Source organism: Myodes glareolus, chromosome 5, assembly GCF_982192425.1.
Source record: "Myodes glareolus chromosome 5, mMyoGla1.1, whole genome shotgun sequence".
Taxonomy (NCBI): Eukaryota; Metazoa; Chordata; class Mammalia; order Rodentia; family Cricetidae; genus Myodes; species Myodes glareolus.
This window is the reverse complement of record NC_142030.1, coordinates 36,971,806-36,995,075: the sequence shown is the minus strand read 5'-3', so window position 1 is coordinate 36,995,075 and position 23,270 is coordinate 36,971,806. Positions and strand designations below refer to the sequence as shown.

Sequence of the window (23,270 nt, the reverse complement as noted above, 5' to 3'; positions counted from 1 at the left end):
CAGCTCAGGGACCAGATGGGTCCATACAACATGGGCTCCAGACTCAGGTACACACTGAATACACCCAAGGACACTGAAGGAATAATGGGGGACTTGTAAGAAAAGGACAAAAGGGAAAGCTGTTGGCACAGCAACAAGCGGCATTCGGGGTTCCTCCACGTCTTCTTTTCTCCCCAGCAGCCAGGAGCTTCTTCTCTGATGGTCCTTCCTGCCCTCGGAAGGGTCCAGGAACAGGGGGCTCCTTTGGCACTTCAGAATGATCACAAGTAATTTGCCTTTTTATTCATATAGAACAAAATTTACAAAGTCATTCATACAGTTTTTGTTGGTTTTTTGTTTTTTACTGACTTCGAAAATTGGGAATATTCAAAATACACTTTTACCCCACTCCATTCTGTCATTATTTACATTTATGTACAAGAAAAATGAAAGAGTCCGTGTGTGTGTGTGTGTGTGTGTGTGTGTGTGTGGTCTGTGTTGTCATTTTCTTGTATTAAAAAGCTCTGCTGGTCGGGTGGGTGGGCAGACGGGCAAGAGGGCAGGCGACGGTCAGATGGAGGTGCCGTGGGAGGTGTCCAGAGCCTCTGGAAGGACGCCTCCAGGCACGGGCTGAAAGGACATGGGGATTGGGGTCTTCACAGGGCTCTGTCGGAACAGTCCCCCGTTGGGCGACCTGTGTTTGCACTGAATCGAGGGCATGGTGGCTGAGCTGCTCAGTGGCAGTGGCAGGTTGCTGCTGGGCCCTGACGACAGTGTCCGGCTGGTGCCATGGCTGCTTTGTTCAGGCAGAAAGGTGCTGACCGAGAGCTGGGTGTTCTGATACTCCCGCGTGGGCTCCAAAGCTTGGCTTGGAGCCAGGCCCCCCATCTCCAGGGCAGAGAGCTCAATAGATGCTGGGGAAATTTGCTTGTGAGCAATGTCTTCATCCATGAGGCTGTTTATGCGTCGGTGCACCTGCTCCAGATTCACCTCTTTGTCCTGAAGAGAAACGATAGGAAGGTCAAAGGAAATTCGTAGAGTGGACTGAGGTCAGCTTTGCTGCTAAATCTGGATACCTGGAGGTACCAGGACTGTTTAGCTTGCCAGACAGAGTATTCCTCGTTGTTCCCACCTTCCCTCAATCAGATGGTCAACCCTTGGCTATCTGGGGAATCCACACCCAAGAACACTAATCTTTGTAAAATGATAATCCTACAGCAGGCATCAGAAACTTCTCTTTTCCACACTGCACTCAGCCTAGAAATTCTGGCACACCCAGGGCAACCCTATAACAAGATGCTCTGAAGAACTGGCTAAAGCAGGAGATAAATAGAGTGCCAAGGAAGTAGAAAAAGTGATCTTGATCCCTAATATGCCCCATGCGTTTGCAGTTTGAATTCACATCTTCCTAGGCTTGATGCTGTCACCCTTGCCTTACACAAAGAGGAACAGGGTCAGAATAATTCCACTGCCTTGTGAGTAAACAACCACATGAGTGTTAGAGGTTACTGAGAAACAACACTGGCCTACCTGACCGCCTCGCTTGTGTGTGTGTGTGTGTGTGTGTGTGTGTGTGTGTGTGTGTGTGTAGAATCTCTAGTTCATTCCAGAGGGTAAAGAATGCCCCATCTGAAAAATGGGGCATGGTGTTTAAGTGGGGAGAAGAGCAGGGGCAGTGAGGTATCCAGAGGACTTGAGGCTTCCCAAGTCCTGACGATTCTCACCCAGGACCCTCTAGTTTATTTATCTACTGAAGAAAGAAAATAAAGAGTACTGTAATTCTTTTCAAGTAAACTGATGCTATATCTTCAATGCTAAAATGAATCAAGGTGGTCGCCGTGCTTGAAAGCTCAAGGGAAATGCTGCCTGCTCCCTCAGTCCCACCCCACACCCCACCGAAGTGGACAAGTGACAAGTGTCCAGGAAAAGAGCTATACCACCTCTCAAATGAGGGTAGAAGCAGCAGGACCAATTGTGGATCTGTGGGTGCCAATGTTCTAGACAAGATGGTGGCTACAGCTGGCCTTTTCTGAAGTCAGATTTCAAAAACAAATATTGAATCATGGTTCATTTTAAAAATACAATACTGCCAGTGGTCTAGTGTTCATAGCACATCAGAGAGAGGAATAGAATCTCTGTTTAGGTTGTAGGTAATTTTTAGAAACACCACGAGATGTAGAGGCTTTGGTATGCCTCCAAAAAGAAGAAGAAATTATCATGCAAAACAGAGGTCATCCCAGTGCCTGATTATTTTGATCTCCTATGGGGTTAAGGGACAGGGTTCCCCATTAGGAGGCCACTTGGAATCAAGAGCATAAGCCCTCCTCCTTTTTCATGATGCCAATCATAAAGCCAATATTAGGAAGACTCAAAACAGCATTTCTCAGGTGTGCAAAGAACTAGAAAACCCTGTCATTCACTCCTTGACTCAACAGTCTTTGCCATGGGGAAAGGAGATCACTGTTGTCTAAATACCCATGAGTTCAAAGCTGGCATACTGGGCCTAGCTTCTGGTAAGGCACGTACAGTGGTTTCCAGAACATCTCCCGCAGCAAGAACCCTGACAACATTCATAGGACAATGAGGAACTCATTGCAGGCCAGGAAGAAACTGAATAATAAAGGAGCACACTGGGCAGAGGGTGAGGGAACATTGTAAAAATTGACTTGTTGTCATAAATGGAAATGATATTGGAAGTAACTGGATGGCCACTGAATAACACCCAGGATTCCAGTGATCTGAAACCGCTCAATTATGACTCAGTTCATCAGTGCTGGGAAGCTGCTTCTGAGATAAGAATACCTCCGCATAGCAAGTGCCTAGGAAAAGTGGGGGGAAATGGGTGAGATGCTATCCACTACTTTGTCTGTCTCAATACCATGCACAAGATTCTTTTCTTAGCTCCTTCAAAGATGTGTAAGCTGTAAGTGCTCCTCAATTAACAGTGTTAAATATTAACAGACTCACAGCCAGTTGAAAACAGCCTAAGTCAGCAATGTAATCACCGTAAGTTCCAGGCACCCTCACTTCAGCAATATGGCGCACTGGAGAGCATTGGCATTTTCTGCTTGTGTTCCGTAGCTGGGACAGAGGCTCTCTGCTGCTTCTCAATGTTGTCAAAAAATAGGACCACAAAGTGTTTGCCCCGAAAAAGATTAAAATATTAAAGAGTAGTTTCTACTGATTGCAATCTGCTATTGTACACTGGTAAACGGGAACTATCATAGTTGAACCACGGCACATTAAGAATAATCTAAATATAGCAAACCAAATCAAGGTGATTTATTAATTATTTTGTACTATGGTTGACCTAGCATGGAGCAACTTTCTCCTCAACGTATCATTTATATGTCTTTCTGGTTTTTTCTTTGCTTTATACAAAGAGAAATGTTTCCATTCTTCATATGAAATTTTACGATAGTATCTTATGCCTATTATTTGGGAGGTTAGTGACTTGGATTCCCTCATTTTTGATGGCTTTTTGTTTGTTTGTTTTTGTTTTTCAAGATAGGGTTTCTCTGTAGCTTTGGAGCTTGTTCTGGAACTAGCTCTTGTAGACCAGGATGGCCTCAATCTTATAGAGATCCACCCGCCTCTGCCTCCCGATTGCTGGGATGAAAGGTGTGCGCCACTACCACGATGGCTTCTTAAATAATCATGGTTCATCTTTAGAGAGTCACGTGCTTTGGGAAAATTGCTGCCTTCACTCCATAATGGTGTGGGTGGCAGGTAACATTCCCCGGTGAACAGATAGAACTGTCATACAAACAAGATCATTAGCACATGGTGAAAATCCCGAACAAAGAGACTCAGAGGATAGGTAGAGTTTCATCCAATAACTGTGGTACCATACCCAACTGTCCATGCCGTGACCATGCTCTCAGGGTCTGGGCCTCAGGATAAGCTCTGGCTCTGCTCATCATCAAATGTAGATTTTCAGCCTTTTTACAGCTGCCCTGATCTGCAATACAGCTTTTGACATGGGATATGGCCCCTTTGTCTGAACCAACCAAAGTCAGCATCATAACTCAGCTGGCGAATATTTCAGTTCACAGATTATTTTCATCCCAAAATGCACAAAAGAAGGGGTAGAAGGTGGAGACACTGGGGCAGAGTTTCAGATGCTTTTAGGATTCAAGGCAACAATGTTCTCTTCCCTACAGCCAGAAAAACTTGGAGAAGACTAGACAAGCCAGCCTACAGCCAATGGCTTCAATAGAAGGAAAACTGATGAGCCGTGTTGGGGGTTTCCTTGAAAGAACCGGTTAGTTACATAACCTTGCCTTCTCTTCCTTTCCGTTTTATAATTCAGTTCCGTAAGGCACCCATCTGGAATGGAAGACTATTTGCAACAGGCAGGAATCAAGCTGTCTTGCCTCCAGCTGTGCTCACTATGGATTCTGACAGCTGAAGGGAGAGCCCTTTTACTTAGAGTCAGCTAAGCACTGGGTCAGGGCAGCTGCTCAGAGGGTAGGTCCTGTTTTTCAGGCCTTGAAAACAGAGAGATAGGAGAACATCCATAAGAATGCCCCAGGGAGACAGGGATCTGAGAGTCTCAGACAGATAGGAAACAACACTCTCTACCCAATACCAGAGCAACAAACATTGGTTGGTGCAGTGTCTCCACCAAAGTCCTGGGAAGAAAAATGTAAACAAGGGAAGCCTCTTATTTGGAGCCTTCAACATTGACATTCAAGGCACAAAATGGGAAGCCGTAGCGGTCTGGAGTGGAGGGAGGGCACAGTTATAACCTAACCTTCTAATACAGCTGTGAGGTCAAGGAGCATCAGCGTACTAAAGACTAACCCAAGGAATGGGTATTTCTCTTAATTTACATTTTGAGGATTTTATACATTTTGATCATATTCTTTCCCCTCCCCCAATTCCTCCCAAATCTTTCTCCACCTTCATTTTCTATCTTAAAAACATATCAAAACATTCCAAAAGCAAAGCCAAAATAAAACAAAGCACACCTGCATGCACACACACCACCACCACCACCATCACCACCACCACCACCCACAGCAGCAGCAACAACAGCAACAACAACAACAACAAATGTGGAGTGTGATTTGTGTTGTCTGTGTAAGTTGATAGAAAGGTCTTGAATAGTTTCTTAACCTAGCGTATTTGCCCTTCCTCAAATTAAGGATGGATGAATCAGTTGTAAGCACTGTGAAGCCATGCAGGCCCGATCAACTCCCAATTGTGCTTATCTATTAGCCTTTAGCCTTCCTGTGTCAGGATACACAGAAAATGTTCACACCAATTGAAGAAATTTCCCAGAGAGAGCTTCCCGTGCCAAATGGCTGTCAAGAATCCAACTCCCTCAAATCAGTTGGACCTCCTTCTATTCAAATTCTATTATCCCAGTAACACCAAGACCAAGACAAACCCTGGGAGAAGAGGGGTCCATCAGGAGGATCCTGTACTGGTTGGTTAAGTCTACAAGAAAATGGAGAGAACTGACATAAGTGCCTCCTGACCTCCCTGGAAACTGAAGGCAGCCTGCTTCAGAGTCTCAGCATCCTTAAGCTGCCTGCTTCTGTTGCTTAGCCTGAGAGCTAGAACGGAGGGGCAAGAAGCACATGGCCACCTTGCTTGGGGTCTTTTTCTCTCGTATTACCTAGGCCACAGATTTAGCACAAGCAAGGTCATGTCTGCTTGGATCTTATATGTCTCTGACCACGGAAAGGAAGAAGCAATCAGCTCAAACAAGGAAAACAGCAGGGGTGACTTGAATAATTATCCCTCTTCCAGACAAAATGATGCATTCTATAATGCTATGCAAATCAAATAATGGGCCTTTTTAATGTGAACTACATCAGTTCACATCCTCATTATCCCAAGGCTTCAGTGTTCAGCAGGCAATGACAGCTGTGGAAAGAGATCTGGGAACTTATGGCTGCCTTCATTAATCTACCGTAGGCAACTGACCTAGTCAAACATCCCTGACTATGACATCAAATTCGCTGACTGCATTTACCCACGAATCGGCTGGAGTCCAGCTCTGCATTCTTTACCCCGTGTTAAGGATGACGGCAGATGCAGAAACCGAGGTTACCAGGGAACCTCTCTCAGGCATTCTCTAGCAGAGATAAAGTTCTGTAATTAAGCCGCTGTTCAGCAATGTGGAAATAATACAGTGTATTGGAAAACGGTAATTAACTAAACTATCATCTGTGTAACAGCATGTTACACATGGGACTCATTAGAACCAGCCTTGGAACCCAACAACTCCCACTTTAAGGTGGGCAGGAATAAAACTAGGGCTCAGGGACCTCCCACCTGACCTGGCTGGTTGTCGGAAACCTTCTCCTGTTTCCACTGAGACCCACCAGGTGGTAAATGGTACCCAATGGATGGAGCGATGCCACCAACACAATTCCTCTTAGATGTTGCTAGAAATTGAGTTTGGGTCTGAGAGTTGTGATTAGGTGGAAACAAAGAGTTTGAATTTTGAGACAATTAAATGAGCTCAGGGGATGATCAATCATCCTGTGAAGCATTGTGGGAGAGTGTCAGAGCACCTCCCTCTCAAGTTTGTCTGGTCAGGGAAATGAGAGACAACCAACAAGCTCTTCATATATCAGATAGGAGCAGCAGGACCCAAACGGATGAGCCTTAACTAGCAGTGAAGTGACCTGCTCAAGATGACACATGGAGAATGTAGTATTGGGACCGGTACTCTGTCCACCGAGATCCAACCCTGGGATTCTTTTCTATAATGACAGGCTCACCTTCTTCATCATGGAAGGTTCCAGTATTCCCTGGCAGAAAGATGATGGATGGGTTTAACCCTTGGCAGGATATCAGAAATGAATGCGGAAGTTTTATACAGTATAGCTTTCCAGATCCTCTTATGAAAACTGGGCCCGAGCATCTGTACTTCTCAAAAGCTCCAGAATTGATCATCTCTGATATGCAGCCAAAACTGGAAGTCATTGATCCAGCTGCAATGATTATACAACAATTTAACATTTAATAACATTTTCTTTATAGGAGCCCAGACTGGTTCACTCATTCAATAACTACATTTGAGCTCCTATGACCAGATGAAATAATGCTCTTGGTAAAACATTCATCTTTGGTTCCTGACACATAGAAAATGTTCAATACCTCAATTATATTCATCACCCCCTAACAAGAGTTCCCGTGTTCCAGAGAATGGGCAAAGTGATTCAAATGCAGAGGTAAGGAGCTACTGGCAGGCTTGAAGCAGACAGAGGAAAAAGTTACTGATAGCAAAGGAGTTGGGCAGTGGTCACAGGCAGAGATGGCTTTGCAGGGACCTGGTTCTGAGATACTCGGTGGCGTGGAAGTGCTCCATGTTTTCTTATTGGAATGTTCTGAGTTAATTTCGGGGATGTAGTGAACTGTCTGACAGCTAGACTCAGTATTCAACAGAAGACAAAAACAAACAAACAAACAAAAAACAGGTTCTGAGATGCCTTTCTAGAACCTGACCCAGAGAAGAATTGAGTCTCATTCCTTATTCTCAAAATCTTCTAGAAAATACTAGGTAGAAATTCATGATCCTGCACACCCCAAGAAAGCCCAGTGTCCTTGCACTGTGACAAGCCTGCCTCTGGGAGGTAGCAGGTGCAGGGAGGCAGCTGTATCATCCCTGTGCCAGCTCTGTTATTGTCGCTTCTGAGTGGTACTTTTCCGGTAATAAGGAAGCCTACCTTAAATGCTGTTGACAAGGGCTAAGAAGACAATGTGCAATTTGTAAAGCACAGGAGTGGAGGCAAAGTCATGTATGGCATTGAACAGAGGACTCCTAGTATTCAGTCACCCTCAGGGGAGAATCTTTGAAGGCCATCTCCACAGAACAATGGAGATGCTGCTGTGTTGCCACTGCTGGCCAGCTGTCCTGGCCTTCATTGGCCCTGTATGACATAGAAACATGGGGCAGGACGAGCAAGACAGGGAGAAACTAGACTTCCAACTTCCAGCCCAGTGATGGATGATTCATCCTTCAATCCTCATGTCAGCTCCCATTTGTGCGGTTCTCATCTTTATTTCATGAATATTTCATTCTCAGAGCGATGATTCCACATCCCCCATAAATCTTGCGAGTGGCTCTTTACCACGTCCCCAAGAGCTTGGTGCACTCACCTGCATTGGGTAACTACATAATTGTCTGATTCCTCAGAAAAAATATGAGCCCAAATGCGCATGAATATTAAGAGGTTCAATGCACATTACAACCCTTCTCCAAAAAGGTGTCTAAACTCGGAAGACATCACAGCACAAGCCATTAAACACAGCTTGGGCTCCACCCAAAGACAGCTTTTTCAGCTCTTAAGAAATATAGCTGGTATCCCAAAATGAAACATTCCAAGGGTTTCCAGCCAGCCTCGCCTAATTGCAAGGCTGCTCCATAAAACATAGAATGGCAGCAATGTGAAGGGGATCTAAATTAAATACCTATATTATTTTACCACGGTTTTAAAGATATAATTTTTAAGTATTGTCATCTTACGTCCATCCTCTGTTTATAGATCATGAGGTTCAAACCCCTTGCCCTGGCATTGAGACATTGGAAGTAGACCCATGCTCCTTCCTCAGGCTCTTCTATTGACTTTTCCTTCCTGTCCTTACTTCCTGTTGACCTTTGTTTAGCTTGTCCAAAATACAATGTTTCATCTCATCTCCAATTCAGTGATTTTTACCAGTTTCTCAAGTCTCCTCACTCATCTCCTCAAGCCCCAAGAATATTTTCTAATCATTATACACCATAACCCCCAGCTACCCCACCATGTGCAGTGCTGTAGCGGTTCTTACTGCTTAGGTCAGGACAGCCCAATCTCCATGATGGAGACTGGTGAGCTGTGCTGTGCGTGCCCAGGGGGTAAGAAGTACCCTTGAAGGGAGGAGAGGGCTCCACATGGACATTATTTTTAACTGTAGCAAGGAGGGAAGTGGTATAAACTTCCTCTGAAAGTTGAGAACCTATAAAAACAGGGGAAGGTTCCCATGCAATCCATTTAAACAGCAACAGAAGGTGAAGGCTGGGCAGTCCCTACTGTGCTTCCTCTATGACTCTGTGATTCTCGTCTCTGTCTGGATGCAAACTGAGAGCCAGGCAAGGGGGCTCACACTGCGGAAGCGTAAATTGTTTGTAAATGTATTCTCTCGTATCAGCAAGTGTACATTTATGCAGAAGTGAGAAAGCAAGAAGAGGTCCTGCCAGAAAAGAAGCAAACAATTTGTGCTTTCACAAGCTGGACATCCCTTGGCCTTCTGTGTTCTCTTTTTGCTAGAACCATCTTATTTATGTCTCTGTCTCTCTGTCTCTCTGTCTCTCTGTCTCTCTCTCTCTCTCTCTCTCTCTCACACACACACACACACACACACACACACACTCTGTGTGACCATATCTGGAATGACCACCACACTAGGAGTTATGAAGACAAAAGAATAAAAACAGGCAAGCCCCTCCCACCTGAAAATAAACCTCCCTTGCTAACCTGACCTGTGCAGCATTTGAGGAAAACAAGAGGCTTACTGAGGAGAAAGCCCAGACCTCAGACAAGCCAATAACACCGGTGGGGATACAAATGTGTGTCAACCAGTGTCTTTTCTGCCTGTCCCATCTTCCTTCTTCCTACTTAGAGGGGCCCTGAACCACCCACCATACCTGCCTGAAGATGCTTTTATGTCCAAAGCCCTGGGGTGGTGGTGGCAGGAAAGATGCCCTGACTTTGGTAGGGGGGAACTGACAAGATTCTGCAGTTGCTGAGGACACTGGGGCTTCTTCTTTATCTGCTCATTAGTAAGTCAGGGTCCCTCCCTTTTTAAATACAAAAAAACCCCCTTTTGAATATATAATCATTTCCCAACTTACCAAATACAACTTTGGGTAGAACCATTAAACATTCCCTCTGTGGTTCAGGGATGACAGGAGAGCTTTCAAGATGGCAGAAAAGCCAGGCTTCCTTCTTTCCTTCCTTTCTCTCTCTCTCTCCCTTCCTGTGGACACTTTAGCGCTGACTAAGCAGTGTATGCCATTAGAGAGCAAAGCACTGACTGAAAGAGTAGTGAGTAGGAGGGACAGGGAGACAGCCATTGCCTTCCTGTCAGTCAGAGGGACAGGGAGACAGCCAGTGCCTCCCTGTCAGAGGGACAGGGAGACAGTCATAGCCTTCCTTGTCAGAGGGACAGGGAGACAGTCATAGCCTTCCTTGTCAGAGGGACAGGGAGACAGCCATTGCTTTCCTGTCAGTCAGAGGGACAGGGAGACAGCCATTGCCTTCCCTGCCAGGGACTTCCTTGCAGACTGATGGGTAAGGGTGCAGCCAGTCAATCATGGGTAAGGGTGCAGCCAGCCAAGCAGTTATTGGGAAGAGATGCCAGGCATCTTTGCTACAGAGGTACCAGTTCCCTGCCCACAACAGACTGAGATCATTCACCTCTTCCCCCCTCCTACCTGTCTGTGGTTCCTGTCCCAGTTTGCTTAGTTTTTCTCCTTGACCTCCTGCCTCTGAAGCCAGTTAATGAACTTGTGTGTCACCTGAGCCTCCAGTACAAATAAAACCAGGAACATCAGGCAGTGTTCTTAATAATGACTGCTTTTGGACAGAACGCCGACTGCTTTACAGTTTCCTCTTGGAGATTCATCTCCAGAGGCCTCTGAAGAATCTGTGAGCCAAAGTCTGATTCTTGATGAAGCCCGTGTGTGTTTAGCAGGCAGGGACCACACATGGATGGAGGATCTGAGCTTGTCCTATAGATGCCTTTGTGTGTGTCTGTTGGCAAAGCATCATCACAACGCGATGCTTTCTGAAACCCTCTTTTAGGGAAATTCCCTTTAAGGGTCCATTTTAAAAACCAAATCAGAATATGACCTTGAAGAACAAATCCCCAACAAGATGGATGTGTCTAGGGACAGAATCAGCAGTGGTTGGTATAAACAGTGAGAGAAGTACCCAGAACCTAGAGTCTGGAGTTTCTCCCAAAGTGGTAAGGCTAGGCCTTGTGAGAATGAGGAGGAGAGAAAAGAAGGGGAGACAGTGGTATCAGGAACCCCTTGCCTACTGGGGTCACGGGACCTATGACTGTGTGTGAGACACCAAAGAGAACCAAGAAGGAATGCGGGCTCCTCTCTTACCCTACAGGTGGTCTCTCCAGGTCAGGGTAGAAGCACATGAGTGGGGCAGGGTGGGGAAGGGCTCTCTGGCGCTGCCCACGCTGTACCTGCTCTATAGATAAATACAGGACTTTAGTGGCCATGGCTGGTCCCTTGGCACTTTGTTCAAACATGAAAACATCCCCTGCATTTTCTCTCTTGCTTTAAAAATAAAATGAAATGTGACATATTCCCCCAATTTACAATGCGGCTGTGGTCAAGACAAGGTGACTCTGATAAATACTAACTAGAAGAAAACCACCCACCAAATAAATAGCCCAGGGAGACACCCTGCCTCTGTGCTATGGCAAGACTATGAGGACACCAACCTCTTTGGGGGTCTCCTGGTGGCACCGGTTGCTGTTCCACCATAACTCTAGAGCAGCCACAAGGCAGGCAAGAAGGAGGCCGATGGCCAAGATGCAGAAGACCCCAGCAAAGCTGTGCAGTTTAAGGGATTTGCCCTCAGTCTGGGCACTGGAATGGCTGGTGAGGTCACAGCGGCCTGTGTGCGGCCACCACTTCTGCTTGAGCACATCCAGGTCCCCTGTGTCTTGCAGCTCCAGGATCCTGTAAGACACAATACAGGTGAGTCATAGCCATCGACTTCCATGGTTAGCCATGGCGTCCTGTCAACAGCCTACCGTGCTTACCCTGGAAGCATCACAGTAATTCTCAGAGTCAGGTTCTTCCACAATGCCTTCTGCACCACGCACCCAGAGTGCTTTCCTCAGAACATACAATAGTAGGTTTTCCCTCTCCACCCCACAAACCAGTGGCAAAAGGTTCAGTGACATAGTATGTCAGGTCCCTCATGTGGATTGCAGAGAAAGTTCTCAGGATAAACTTGGGGCATGCAGAAATGAACTAGGGGAACCCCCGGAAAGCAGGTTTAGTATGTTCACAGTCATAAAAAAAAGGTGTTCATCAAATTTTAACACCTGAAAGTCAAACATCCTTAATCCAAGGACCTGGAATCCAAAATACTTCAAAGTCTGAAACTTTTTGCAGATCTGCATGATACCACAAATGGAAACTTCCACATTTGACCTCTTACATGTTAATAAACACAAACTTTATTTCATGGACAGACTCATTTAAAGCATCTCATAAGATTATACACAGACTATATGTGAATGATACATATGAACCATAAATTAATTTCATGTTTATACTTAGGTCTCATTCCCAGTTATTCCATTACATACACGTAAGTATTTCAAATCAGGAAAAAAATCCAAACTCTTAAGCTCTTATTGTCCTGTCCATTTTGGAAAAGGGAAACTCCATTTGTCTACCCTGTCTGCCCTACTGGGACTCATGTTATGCTTCATCATTTCATTTAGGAAGATTCTGTGCCGAGAACAATGCTGGAAGCTGCTAAAGCTTGTGGTCTAAAGACGCACATGTGAACAATGACTGTCAGTGTGAAGACCAAAGCCGTGATGGACACAAGGGAATGAGTGCAGAAATGCCAGGGAGACACACATGCCAGGGGTTTCTGACTGCAGGCTTAAAGAGGAGTGTACGGAGCAGACAGCAGTGGAGGAAAGCCTGGAGACAATGAATCATGCAGCAACAATGGTGGTCTAGTTGTTTCCTTGGGCAGGGTGTAGCCAACCTCTGTGCTTAAGAGACCTCTCTGAATCTTAGAGGCCAGTGCCCTGGGACTAATAGTCCTATTGTCTTACTTTATAGTGAAGGAAATCAAGGCACAGAGAAGTGAAATACCTTTCCAAAGGCTGGCAACCACTGAAACTGGAATATGTGTGAGTATCCTGTCTGGTACAAAGGACTCATTGCAGGTTGCCAGCCACAACCCAGAGTGAAGCTGTGGCATGGTGAATGAGGAAGACGGAGGCATAGGATGAAGACATAAAGGCAGACATGCTGAGATGCGCTCTAACAGAGTGTGAGAGGGGGTCTGGCTGCATAATGGTGGGACAAGTCCTCATGCTAGCTTTTACCACTGTGGTGTTTTGTGTGCTCCTTCTGTAACTTAGAGCTCTACACAGTGCGAGAGCCGGGTAGCATGGGTGGCTTGCAGATTCGAAATAGAAAAGCCTTGTCATCTGATGGGTAGTTATCTATGAGTCTGGTCCATGGAGATGCATTTAGCTCACAGGTGTGTGCACTTAACGAACTGCAGAAGCTCAACTCGATAGCTATATAGTCTCTACACTGGACATGCATCCATAGTTCTGAGGCTGGGCCCACATACCATGCAGAGGTCTGCATCTGAAGAACAGAAAGGGGCACAGCCTGGGCGTATCCCAGGTCCTGTCTCTATCATGGGCCAGCACGGTGTAGCCTCTTATTGTCTGAGAAGGACAGAGTAGGCTTTGATCTCATCTGTGTTTTACTGGCTGAGCACCAAATCCTGCTAAGCCTCACTGATTTGTGATTCCCATTCTAATGAGTAAGGCTGCAGCTTTCTATGTTTGTCATGCGCAAGCTTAGTAGATATCAAAACAAAAGCTACTTGTTATCAGATATTTGTCCTGTCAACGAATGTGTGAATGCATTTGTTGAATAATGAACACAAACTAAGCTGGAAGGGCCATAGCGAGAATATAAAAACATCCAGCAAGAAATCAGGGCAATGATAATCCCCAAGGGCTTAGAACGTGGCCATGCCTGGAAGGACATGGTTCCTGAGGTCACTGATTAACATGTGCATTTTTTGTGTTTTGTGGCTGTGCTCAGAACGTCCCCAGGAACCACAGCTCTCTGCAATGGTACAGTGGATGATGAACAGGACACTATAGTGTCCACCTCACTATCGTGCATGCCTTTGGTCATTCAAAGCTGTGTGGCTGTTCACTGGCCTTGTAAAGTCTCTGGTGGCTGGGGTGAGTAGGGTGAGCTTAACGTAAGTTACAGACACTGATACGCAGTTATCAGCCTGTCCAGGAGACTGGCGACTGAAGTACTGCTCACGCCTCATGAAGACATCAGACCCCTTGTGACGTGTCACTGATAGAGATTAATTCTAATCCAGATTCTGAACCTCTCAACCCTAGCTCTCTCATTACCAATATCTGAGATTAGATAAAGGTACCCATGTCAGGGGCCATTAGCTTATAGTCCGGTGAACAGTAACAGATTTCGTAAGAACTGCCTGGCAGTTGCGCAGCTGGGTGGCCCGACTGAGCAACTTCTTATCAAGTCAGTCTTCGCAGGAGCTACCTCTTATTGAGAGAGCACTGCAGGGAGAAATCATTTGCACTTCTTGAATCTGCCTAACTGCATGCAGAGCAATGCTTCATAAGCCTGTCTTACGTCCTGAAGGCCCGAGCACTGGATCTACCTGACTTACCCAAAGATGCAACTAGAACGTGTCAATGCTATTCTTCAGCTCTGGGCCATTAATGATCTGGGGGCGGGGGCATGCTCTTTCTGTGACAACAGGCTGTTAGCCAAAGGTCAAGTTCTGACCTGGGAGATGGTAAGGCCCTAAAAGGACCATAGGAGCTGAACTCTTCACAGTTTCTGGGCAATATCAGGCATGCTGCTTAAATTTTTCTGACTTTTTCTCCTGACAGGTGTATGCACCTTTTACGGCACATCTTATTTCAGAAAGAACGTGTGGCGATTTACAGGAAAACATGGAACAGAACAAAGCAAACAATGAAACAAGAAAGCGTGAATATAGACTCAACAGGACAAACAAGCCACGGGCACAGAGTGCCTTCAAGAATGGGGCTAAACTAATGTGCGCTATAACAATCTATACTCCTTCTTATGAGGAACCAGAGCGGTAATAGCCATTTCCTGAAGCCAGCTGCTCTATTTTCCAGACAGATATAATTGCAGGTACTTTGCTTTATTCAATAGTTGTGGAGCCTGCGACACAGTAGGTGCTCAATAAATGGCTATTACGTTGCTAAACACTTATTGAATGCCCACTCTGCATGCTGTGGTCTGCGAAACTGTTTTAGCACGTAAACCCCATACCACATACACTTAGCGTCTACAGTCTATCTCTTCCAAGGCCAACAAATACCTTGACTCCTAGTATGAAGGGAAAGGCGACCACAGAAATTCCAGATAAGCCTAGGATTTGCTAGTTATAGAGTGTAGGCCCGCATTCAAATGGCGTGGTGTGTGGCCCCCTGATTAGCACCCTTCATTTCCCTGAGGCACATTCAAGCTGAAGGCAGTTTACACTGGACTTGAGCCTCTTGTAGACCTGCTGTCAGCAGAGAGTTAAAAATAATGACTGGAGAATTCCCCTGAAGGGCAGATACCTGTCTGTTGGAAGGAGGGAGGCTACCAGCTCATGGGGAAGCTGTGCTGTGGAGACATGTAACAATATTGTAGGAGGTCAGCACAGTCCTGGGAACCCATCGTCTTCTGATGAAACTATGAAGGGTAAATTTTTCTTAAAAGAAGGATAACAAGTCTGGACATTTCAGTTTTGTTTCTGTGACCACTGTAATGGGAGGGACAGGCCAGAGAGTTCCGGTAGAGGTTTTCATAAGGACTCCATAGCAATGCAGAAAAAAAGATCTGTACAAACCTGCTTCACAGCTAGCTTCCTCTCTGGTGCCTAGCCTAACACCCGTGCTGGCTATGGTATACTAACCTATAAAGTCATATAAAGATCATCTAACAACTTCTGCTGTACGCATTGTAGCTTAGATAGAAAGGTGTCCTGGCAGTCGGGAGTCAAGGAATACCACAAAGTCATACCACACAGCAAATCTCACACAAGTGAGTTATTGAGAAGGAAAAATCAGAAGGGTGGCTGCCTCTGCTCGGATGAGAAACATCAGAGAGCTGAAAATATGGAAGGACTTATATAGTGTTTCTTGGGGATAGGGTGGAACTTTTCAGGGTGAAACTTTCCAGGGCAGAGATTGGTGGGATTTCAAGTCCAAAGATTGGGCTTTTTACTCTGTAGAGTGGGGCAGGGCCCAGCAGCTAGAGTATTCTGTGGGTAGATTCTGGCAGTACGAGTTCTGCTTACATTCGCATGCAGCAAGGCTATTGGCAGTGGAGGGGACCAACACCATGTCCCTGACTCATGTCTGTCTTCTCCATCTTGAGGATTTTCAACTGACATTCCCAACCTCATTGTTATGCTGACCATTTGACAACACAGTAGAGATCCAAGCTTCCTAATTAACATCCCCTCTTCTCTTTCTCCAATATACTGATAGTATATTACTCATTTCTACATATTGACCTTATGGGTTCCCTTAGCATCTGCTCTACAGAGATGTTTGCAGGTCTGTGCAATCACCTTGAACCTCCCATCTAAGAAAACAAACATGCGTATTCTTCAGAAATGCTGTTGTGTTCTGAATTCCAAAGAGAAGTCATACTTTGAGTTTCAGCAACTGAGAAATACTTCTCTGTTTTCTTTTCACAGCTCTCTGCTCCAGAGGGCAGAGCGAGGGACCTAGCACGTGCTTGTTGAAGTTCTGCAGAGAGACTGAAGCCTCACTTAACTGCTCCTACCCCTTCACCAAATTTTGCAAGCATGCTACTGACTAGATGGATTGCAAACCCTCCTTCTTAGCCTTCTTGGGTGGAGCCGAGGCATACTGATCCTGGGCAGGAGGATCCAATGGAAAATTCCAGGATAGGACAGGCACTGGGAATTTCAGATTCAACAGTAACATGGCCCCACATCAGAGCTCAGGAGAGCTGCAAGTGTAAGGTCCAGAATTCTCCCCCTTTCACCCTGAGTTAGAGTGGAAAAGAGATGATCTTCAACAGTTCTACTGTATCCATCTGGTTATTCTTCAAGTGGATAATACAAGGATGTTGGAATCCATCTGTTGATCAGGCAACTAGGAGCTACCCCTAACTGAATGTCTATGATAATATTTCCGCCACCTCTCATTGGTTATGACGGGCAGAGTCTTTCCTTAGAACATTCTCAGTGACGCTGTCTAATTCCTTCCATCAGTGGGATGCCACATCACAGATATATGCAATCTGAGGGTCCAAGGCTAGACCTTGGAGCTATCTTAGAGACCTCGAAGACTATCTTAGAGACAAGATAGAGTGTTTGCTGGTAAACTGGCTGCTAAAACACAGCCATTGAATTTACCTGTATCTTTCAGTTCTACCTTCCCTGCTTAAAGTCGGATCATCCAGACCGTAGGAACTACAATGATAAAATCCAGTGTGGGGGAAAAAAAAGAGAAAAGCTCTTAATAATTTCATCATGCCCAAGAGTCTAGAGCTAAGTAGGCTCAAGGGACAAACTCATACTAGCAACCACATGGGAGATGAAACATAAATACGGAGTAGACATGCTACATTGGTTTCTGATAGAGGCACCCATTCAGTTCATCAAGGCTGAACACTTCCTGTCTCCTTAGCCCCACGGCCTCTTTCTCTAAAATGCTCTCAAGTTTCTCTAATATTAATGAGCATAAATCAGAATTAATTAACTCTCAAAACGTGGCATAGAAACCCAGAAGCCTATGTTTTGATGTGGAGAGAGTGGGGAATACAGGAAACGAGAGGTTGTCCTTCCTCCTGTCACAAAGGGCCAGGTCTATATCTTGCCCCAGTAAACAGCAGCATCTCCTTCAGCCGGGAAATCGGATGCAAGTCAACAGGCCCCATCAGGTCACATGTGGCACACATGGAGTCAGATGCCTGCTTCTCTGACTCTCACCTTTGCATCTCCACATGGACGGCTCACTTTGAAGACACACTTTAAAAAGAGATTTCTAGGTCTCCTAGATCCCACTTGGAATTTATTTATCTGTTTGACTCCTTTGACTCCTCTGTGCTTCTGCTCTCACTACCTCCGAGAAGTCCTTCTGGGACCTATCAGATGCCCCTTTCTGTGCCTTCCCTCCCCCAGTACCCCACTGGACTCAGCACTGGTATCATGTACCCACATCACAGTCCCACCCACAGTATTGCCTCTCTTGAAAAGGAGCATGAACTTCCTGCTTTTTATCCCAGTACCTATGCAAGGCCCAAAAGGAAGTGTTGGGGTGCTTAGGAAGATGTGAGGACTGATGAATTATTCTGACTCTTACATCATAACAGGAGGTTATCCTTCCATCCCAGCTGCCAAGGTACCAAGGCCACTGGAATTGTCCTGATGACTGTGCCTACCTCTGGGAGAAGAGGTCCCTGTAGGGGCTGCCATGCTGCAGGGCAATCCCATAGCCCTTGCTGCTGATGCTGTTGCCGATGACAGTCACGGAGCAGTCGTCATCTGTCAGGGCTGCGTACTCCACCACGGCCACGTCCCACAGAAAGGCGTAGTTCCCCTTCTTGGCCTGAAAGACCCAAACCACCATGAAGTACAGCAGAGCTATTTGGTCACAAGAGTTTGAAACAGTGGGACATCTCAATGGCTGAATTTGTGGTGCCATTCAGACTCCATAACAAATTCTCCTAGCATTTCCTGGGGACTGTGAACACAGTACCAGTCGATATCCTTCATTGCAGCAGGTTCACAGAGCAGGCAGAGTGGAGGAGTGGGAGGTGGGTCACGGAGACCCACTTCCCACATTATGACACTCACTCCTTGGGAGTACAGGGAGTAATACTCAGTGGCTTAGGATTTTCAAAGCAGAACTGGAGGGGGCACATGATAGCACCACAGGGGTGGGGAAGAATCTCTTCCCTGGAGAATACAGATGTTCAAGGGCTGTTATAAATCTTGTCCGCTGACTTTTATTAAGAACCCAACTGCTAAGTCCTGCTTACCATGAACATGAGTATGGGTTCAGTGGCCCTGGGTAGTCATGATGGAATAGCGAGCAAAAGAACATGTGAGGCTTTGCTATGAATGCTAGGAACCCATTAAGGACAGGCATCTGATGGTTACAGTAACATGCAATGCTTCTACCACTTGCCTTTAACTGCATTTACGTGAGGATAAGCATATGCACAAATGCATGCATTCACACACACACACACACACACACACACACACACACATGCTTCTTCTCCGTTTTTGTTGGTGGGAGAAGGGAACTGAAGGAGGATTTTACTATGTTTCCTAGGCTGGCTTTAAATTTGATCTCCCTACTCTAGTCTCCAGAGTGCTGGGATTGTAGGCATGAAAAACTGTCCAGCATGCACACATATATCTGTGTTGTGCTGTGCACATGTGCATCCCTCACACACAGGAGGCTTCAGGCATCAGTACTTTCAAACAATGTGATGGTTGTAGATTCTATAATTAGGGATCTATCTGCATCCACAGCTGAAGTCCTACCCCTCAAACCCTTCTACAGCAGACACTTAGTTCTATCTTGAGCCGTGATTCTAACTTTGACTAGAATTTGGGCACTCAGGAAGACTGTGAACAGCTTTTCTTCTTCAAAGGAGACATTGTCTCATGGCTTTCTTAAAATACTGCATAACATTCTCAGTGTAACAAAGTGCTTAGTTTCCATTCTCTGTGGAGCACACAGATGCTTCTTGCCCTGTTGCCCCTCCCACTATGGCTCACATTGGATGTTATAAAGCATAGGTATAGGATGGGTAATGGGGCTGAAACATCACAAACAAAATTAAACCAAGCTGGCAAGCTGTAGGCTTCTTGGCATTGTCCAGGGCATTGGTCCAGTTTCTGCTTTTGTTGGCTTTTCATTTCCCCTAAGCTTCCCCAAGAAGTTATATGGATGCTCAGGCAAAAACCAGGCTTCTACTTCTTTCTATTTTTCTTTTTCTTTTGGGCGGGGGAATTTAGGCATTGAGAAAGGATCATATTATATAGCTCAGACAGGTCTTGAACCTATGATCATCCTGTCTCAACTTCCAAAGTAGTGGGATTAAAAGTATACAATATCACACTTAGCAAGATTTTTCTTTTTCCAAGAACCTAAATGTCCATGACCTAAGATGTCTTATTTCCCATCAGATTCTTTCCATCACAAATATTTGTGGGTAGAATGTGACCTTTGGGATCAGGAATTGGCTTTCTGCAGCCTTTCACACAATCTTGTAAGAAATGACACACACCTATGCCACCTATTACCTTTCTCCAGGGGAAGCAATTCAAATATTACACCAAGGCCTCATTCCTTGGTCAATCCAATCCCAGAAGTCTTAAAAGACTTTGACCCAGGTTGCCAAACTGTACAATCTCTCTCCCTCCACATAGGAAGATAACAGACTTTGTAACTTTTTTCCACTGGCAAACAAGTTTTTCTATGAAAAGATATAAATTTTCAACCTCTTAGTACCAAGTTTATCCACAAAATGTTGACTTATGACCTAATATTTGGTTTTAGTTAGACTAGGAAACATTTCACATCCATGCTCGCAATTCAACATGACAATCAGACACGGCTATTTGTACGATTTCAAAAGGGCATGTCATGTTGAAGGAAGAATTAAGATCAGCTTCCTTTCTAACTCTCAAGTGATATTTCAAGATGAAAAAAAAAAGAAAAAGAAAGAAGTTGGCTCAGGCCAACTGGAAACTGACTCTAGAAAAGTCCCTGTGGGCATTCAGAGGGGGCATCTGGAATTCTTCAGGCCACAAGTTCATGATCATGAAGTATGTAGAGTCACAGATAGGCAAGCACAGTCATGCGGGAAAAGCCTGTATTTACAGCCCTGTTGGACTAAGCCAGGCAGGGCACAGCATCTGGAAACATGATGGCAATGCCCCTGCCTCCACTCCATGCTACACACTAAGGCTTTTCTCCACAAGTAAGGAGTTGCCTTCTTGAGCAGATGAGTGATCCCAGAGACTCATCTATTTGTCCCTATTTGCAAACACAGACTAAATGAGCCAAGGTTTTTTTTATTATTATTTGCTTAAGGAAACGTGGTTGGATTCCTGATCTACACAACAGTACCATAGCATAAGGACTAGTAAAAGTCCGTGTAAGAGGACCCAACTGCAAAGGGGTAGGCCAGAGTCTGATTCTCTCTGTACAGCACATTTTTAACATAATTTTAGCTCAAAAAAATCCCGTTTCCTCAGTACCCCCAGAATTCCATGGCACACTCCCTCAGTCTCATGCTGAGTAAAATGTAGTACCGAAATTTCCCCATAAAAAGAACTTTTGGTGTGCAGGTATCTCCACAATCTTTGTGGTGCATCATCAAGGCTGTATGAGATCATCATGCATTTGTCGATGTGACCGTGCACTGTGAACATTTCAGATATAACTGAAATATGTCAAAACGGCTGGAGAGAAGTATCAACCAGTAAAATGCTGGCTCTGCAAGCATGAGGAGCTGAGGGCAGATCCCTAGCACCCGTGGAAAATGCTGGGGACAACATCATGAACCTCTAATCCCACTGCTAGGGAAGTAGAGACGGGGTTCCTCATTCCTTGCTGACCAGCGTGTCTAGCCCCATTGGTGAGCTCCAGGTCTCAGTGAAAGAGATTCGCTTAAAAATAATACGGAGAGCAATTGGAAAAGATACCTGGTGATGAACTCTAGCCACTGCACATACACATCCATACACATACATGTACGCATGTCAAGGCATTCATACCAATCATAGCTCTGTAACCTTCATGCAAACCCCACTCTTGATCTTTATAGAATGATTTTCTCCTTTGATTTAAAAAGTCCAGGATGTAGTTCCTGTAGGGTCAGAATAAATTTTCTATACACATCCTAATAACTAGGAATCTACCTCCTTATTTGATGCTGCTTGTATACAAGGTTGGCTTGACCATATGGGAGACACCTACTGTTTAAGTTTCTGAACTCCAGAAGAGCCAAGATTCTTCTCTTTCTCCTGTTCCCCCTGTCACAACCACTCTTCTTTCTTTCTTTCTCTTTCTTTCTTTCTTTCTTTCTTTTTTTTTTTTTAGTATTTGGTTTGACTGAAAAATGTCCCCCAATAGCATGTGCTTTAGACATTTATTTCTTAGCTAGTGGGGCTGTTTTAGGATACTTTGGAACTTTTGCAAAGTGGAGTCCTGATGGATGTATAAGTTACCAGCAGCAAGCCTTACCCAGGCCCTGGCTCCTGCTTCACTCTTCACGTCCTGGCCCATGGTGATGTGAAGGAGCACAGCCACATGCCTCTACTAATGAGCAAAGCCACTCTGGCATTCTTCCCCAGCTCTCTGACCCAAACTCCTCTGAAACTGAGAGCTAAAATAGTGTCCCTCCTTGAAGCTGCCTGAGCCAGAAACTATGGTCCACAGCAGTGTGAAGGTAATTTATAATCCAAACCAGTGTTTCTTTCCACTCTGCTCCCTTGTTCAGCTTACCCCTGTTACTTTAGGACAATGTATCTATACTCTTTCTCCATTCTCCATGCCTAGAGCTCAGTTCAGAAAGGGTTTACCCTAGGATACAGTGTTAATTACTTATGTACAGTGACTTCTTTCAATAAGGGATAGTTTTAGACTCTTGAGAAGATTGAAGAGAAATATGAATTTAGCCTCTTTTCAGCTATGCAACATTCACATAGAAGATGAACCAAGCTACCTCCCCGCAGTATCCCAGAGTCCCAACCCTAAATTTACCAGTGGATCTTTGAATTCACTATTTTAACAACTTCCTGTTTTTACTTCCTTCTGCCTGTGTCTCTCAGTATGGTCCTTTCCCTACTTCCGAGGAGGCTGTGGTGAGTTAGGGAAGGCAGTGTCTGCAGCAGGTCGTGGGTGGCTTAGAAAGAGAGTGTTGACATTACTTCATAATGCCTAAATGATCAAAGTGATACTACAGCCTTTTGTTCTACTATTAAAACAACACCAATCCAAACACTTATTTTACCCTTTCGCTGGATTGAATTACCTTTATCTGGCAGTCCATTTATATTATCAAATGTATTCTGAATTTCTAATCATGGATTTACATGTATCATTCAGTTACTTAAAAGCTGGGCGGCAGACAAAGGCTGTCAGTGCAGTCTAATGTTCTTCTCGCCCCTGCCTCTATGTACAGCTTAGATGGGCATACATAGCCAGTTCCTCGGTTTCTCATGACCCCGGAAAGGTCCTTAGGGTTATCCCTGGGGTCCTGGGACACAAGTCCAAGCTTCTTTAAAGTGCTGTAGAAGGTATCAGTAGATTTTTTTTTTAAAGAAGAGATGACAAAGTTAATATTGCCTTGTGAACGGCTCTACAGTATGATTTTTAATTAATAATGACCAATATCAGTAGAATTATTGCAAAAATGGGATTATCTTTCATGGTTACTAGCACTAGAAAATGATAGCACTTTGAAAAGTAATGCAGCATTA

The 23,270-nt window shown here is 45.1% G+C and overlaps 1 protein-coding gene across 3 annotated transcripts in view; it reads right to left on the bottom strand.

Annotated features, from left to right (window-relative positions):
• Positions 1-257: 257 nt before the first annotated feature.
• Positions 258-23,270, bottom strand: part of Grid1 (glutamate ionotropic receptor delta type subunit 1) — a 760,241-nt gene continuing 737,228 nt past the window's right edge. For 2 of the 3 annotated variants that reach the window (XM_085687860.2, XM_048421321.3), the window contains exons 14-16: positions 18,206-18,372; positions 11,443-11,683; positions 258-978 (exon numbers count right to left, since the gene is read on the bottom strand). In XM_085687860.2, the coding sequence (XP_085543986.2) occupies positions 550-978; positions 11,443-11,683; positions 18,206-18,372 (837 nt within the window). In that variant the 3' untranslated portion in view covers positions 258-549. Of the gene's footprint in view, positions 979-11,095; positions 11,187-11,442; positions 11,684-18,205; positions 18,373-23,270 lie in introns of all 3 variants that reach the window. The other variant, XM_085687861.2, reaches the window with a different exon arrangement.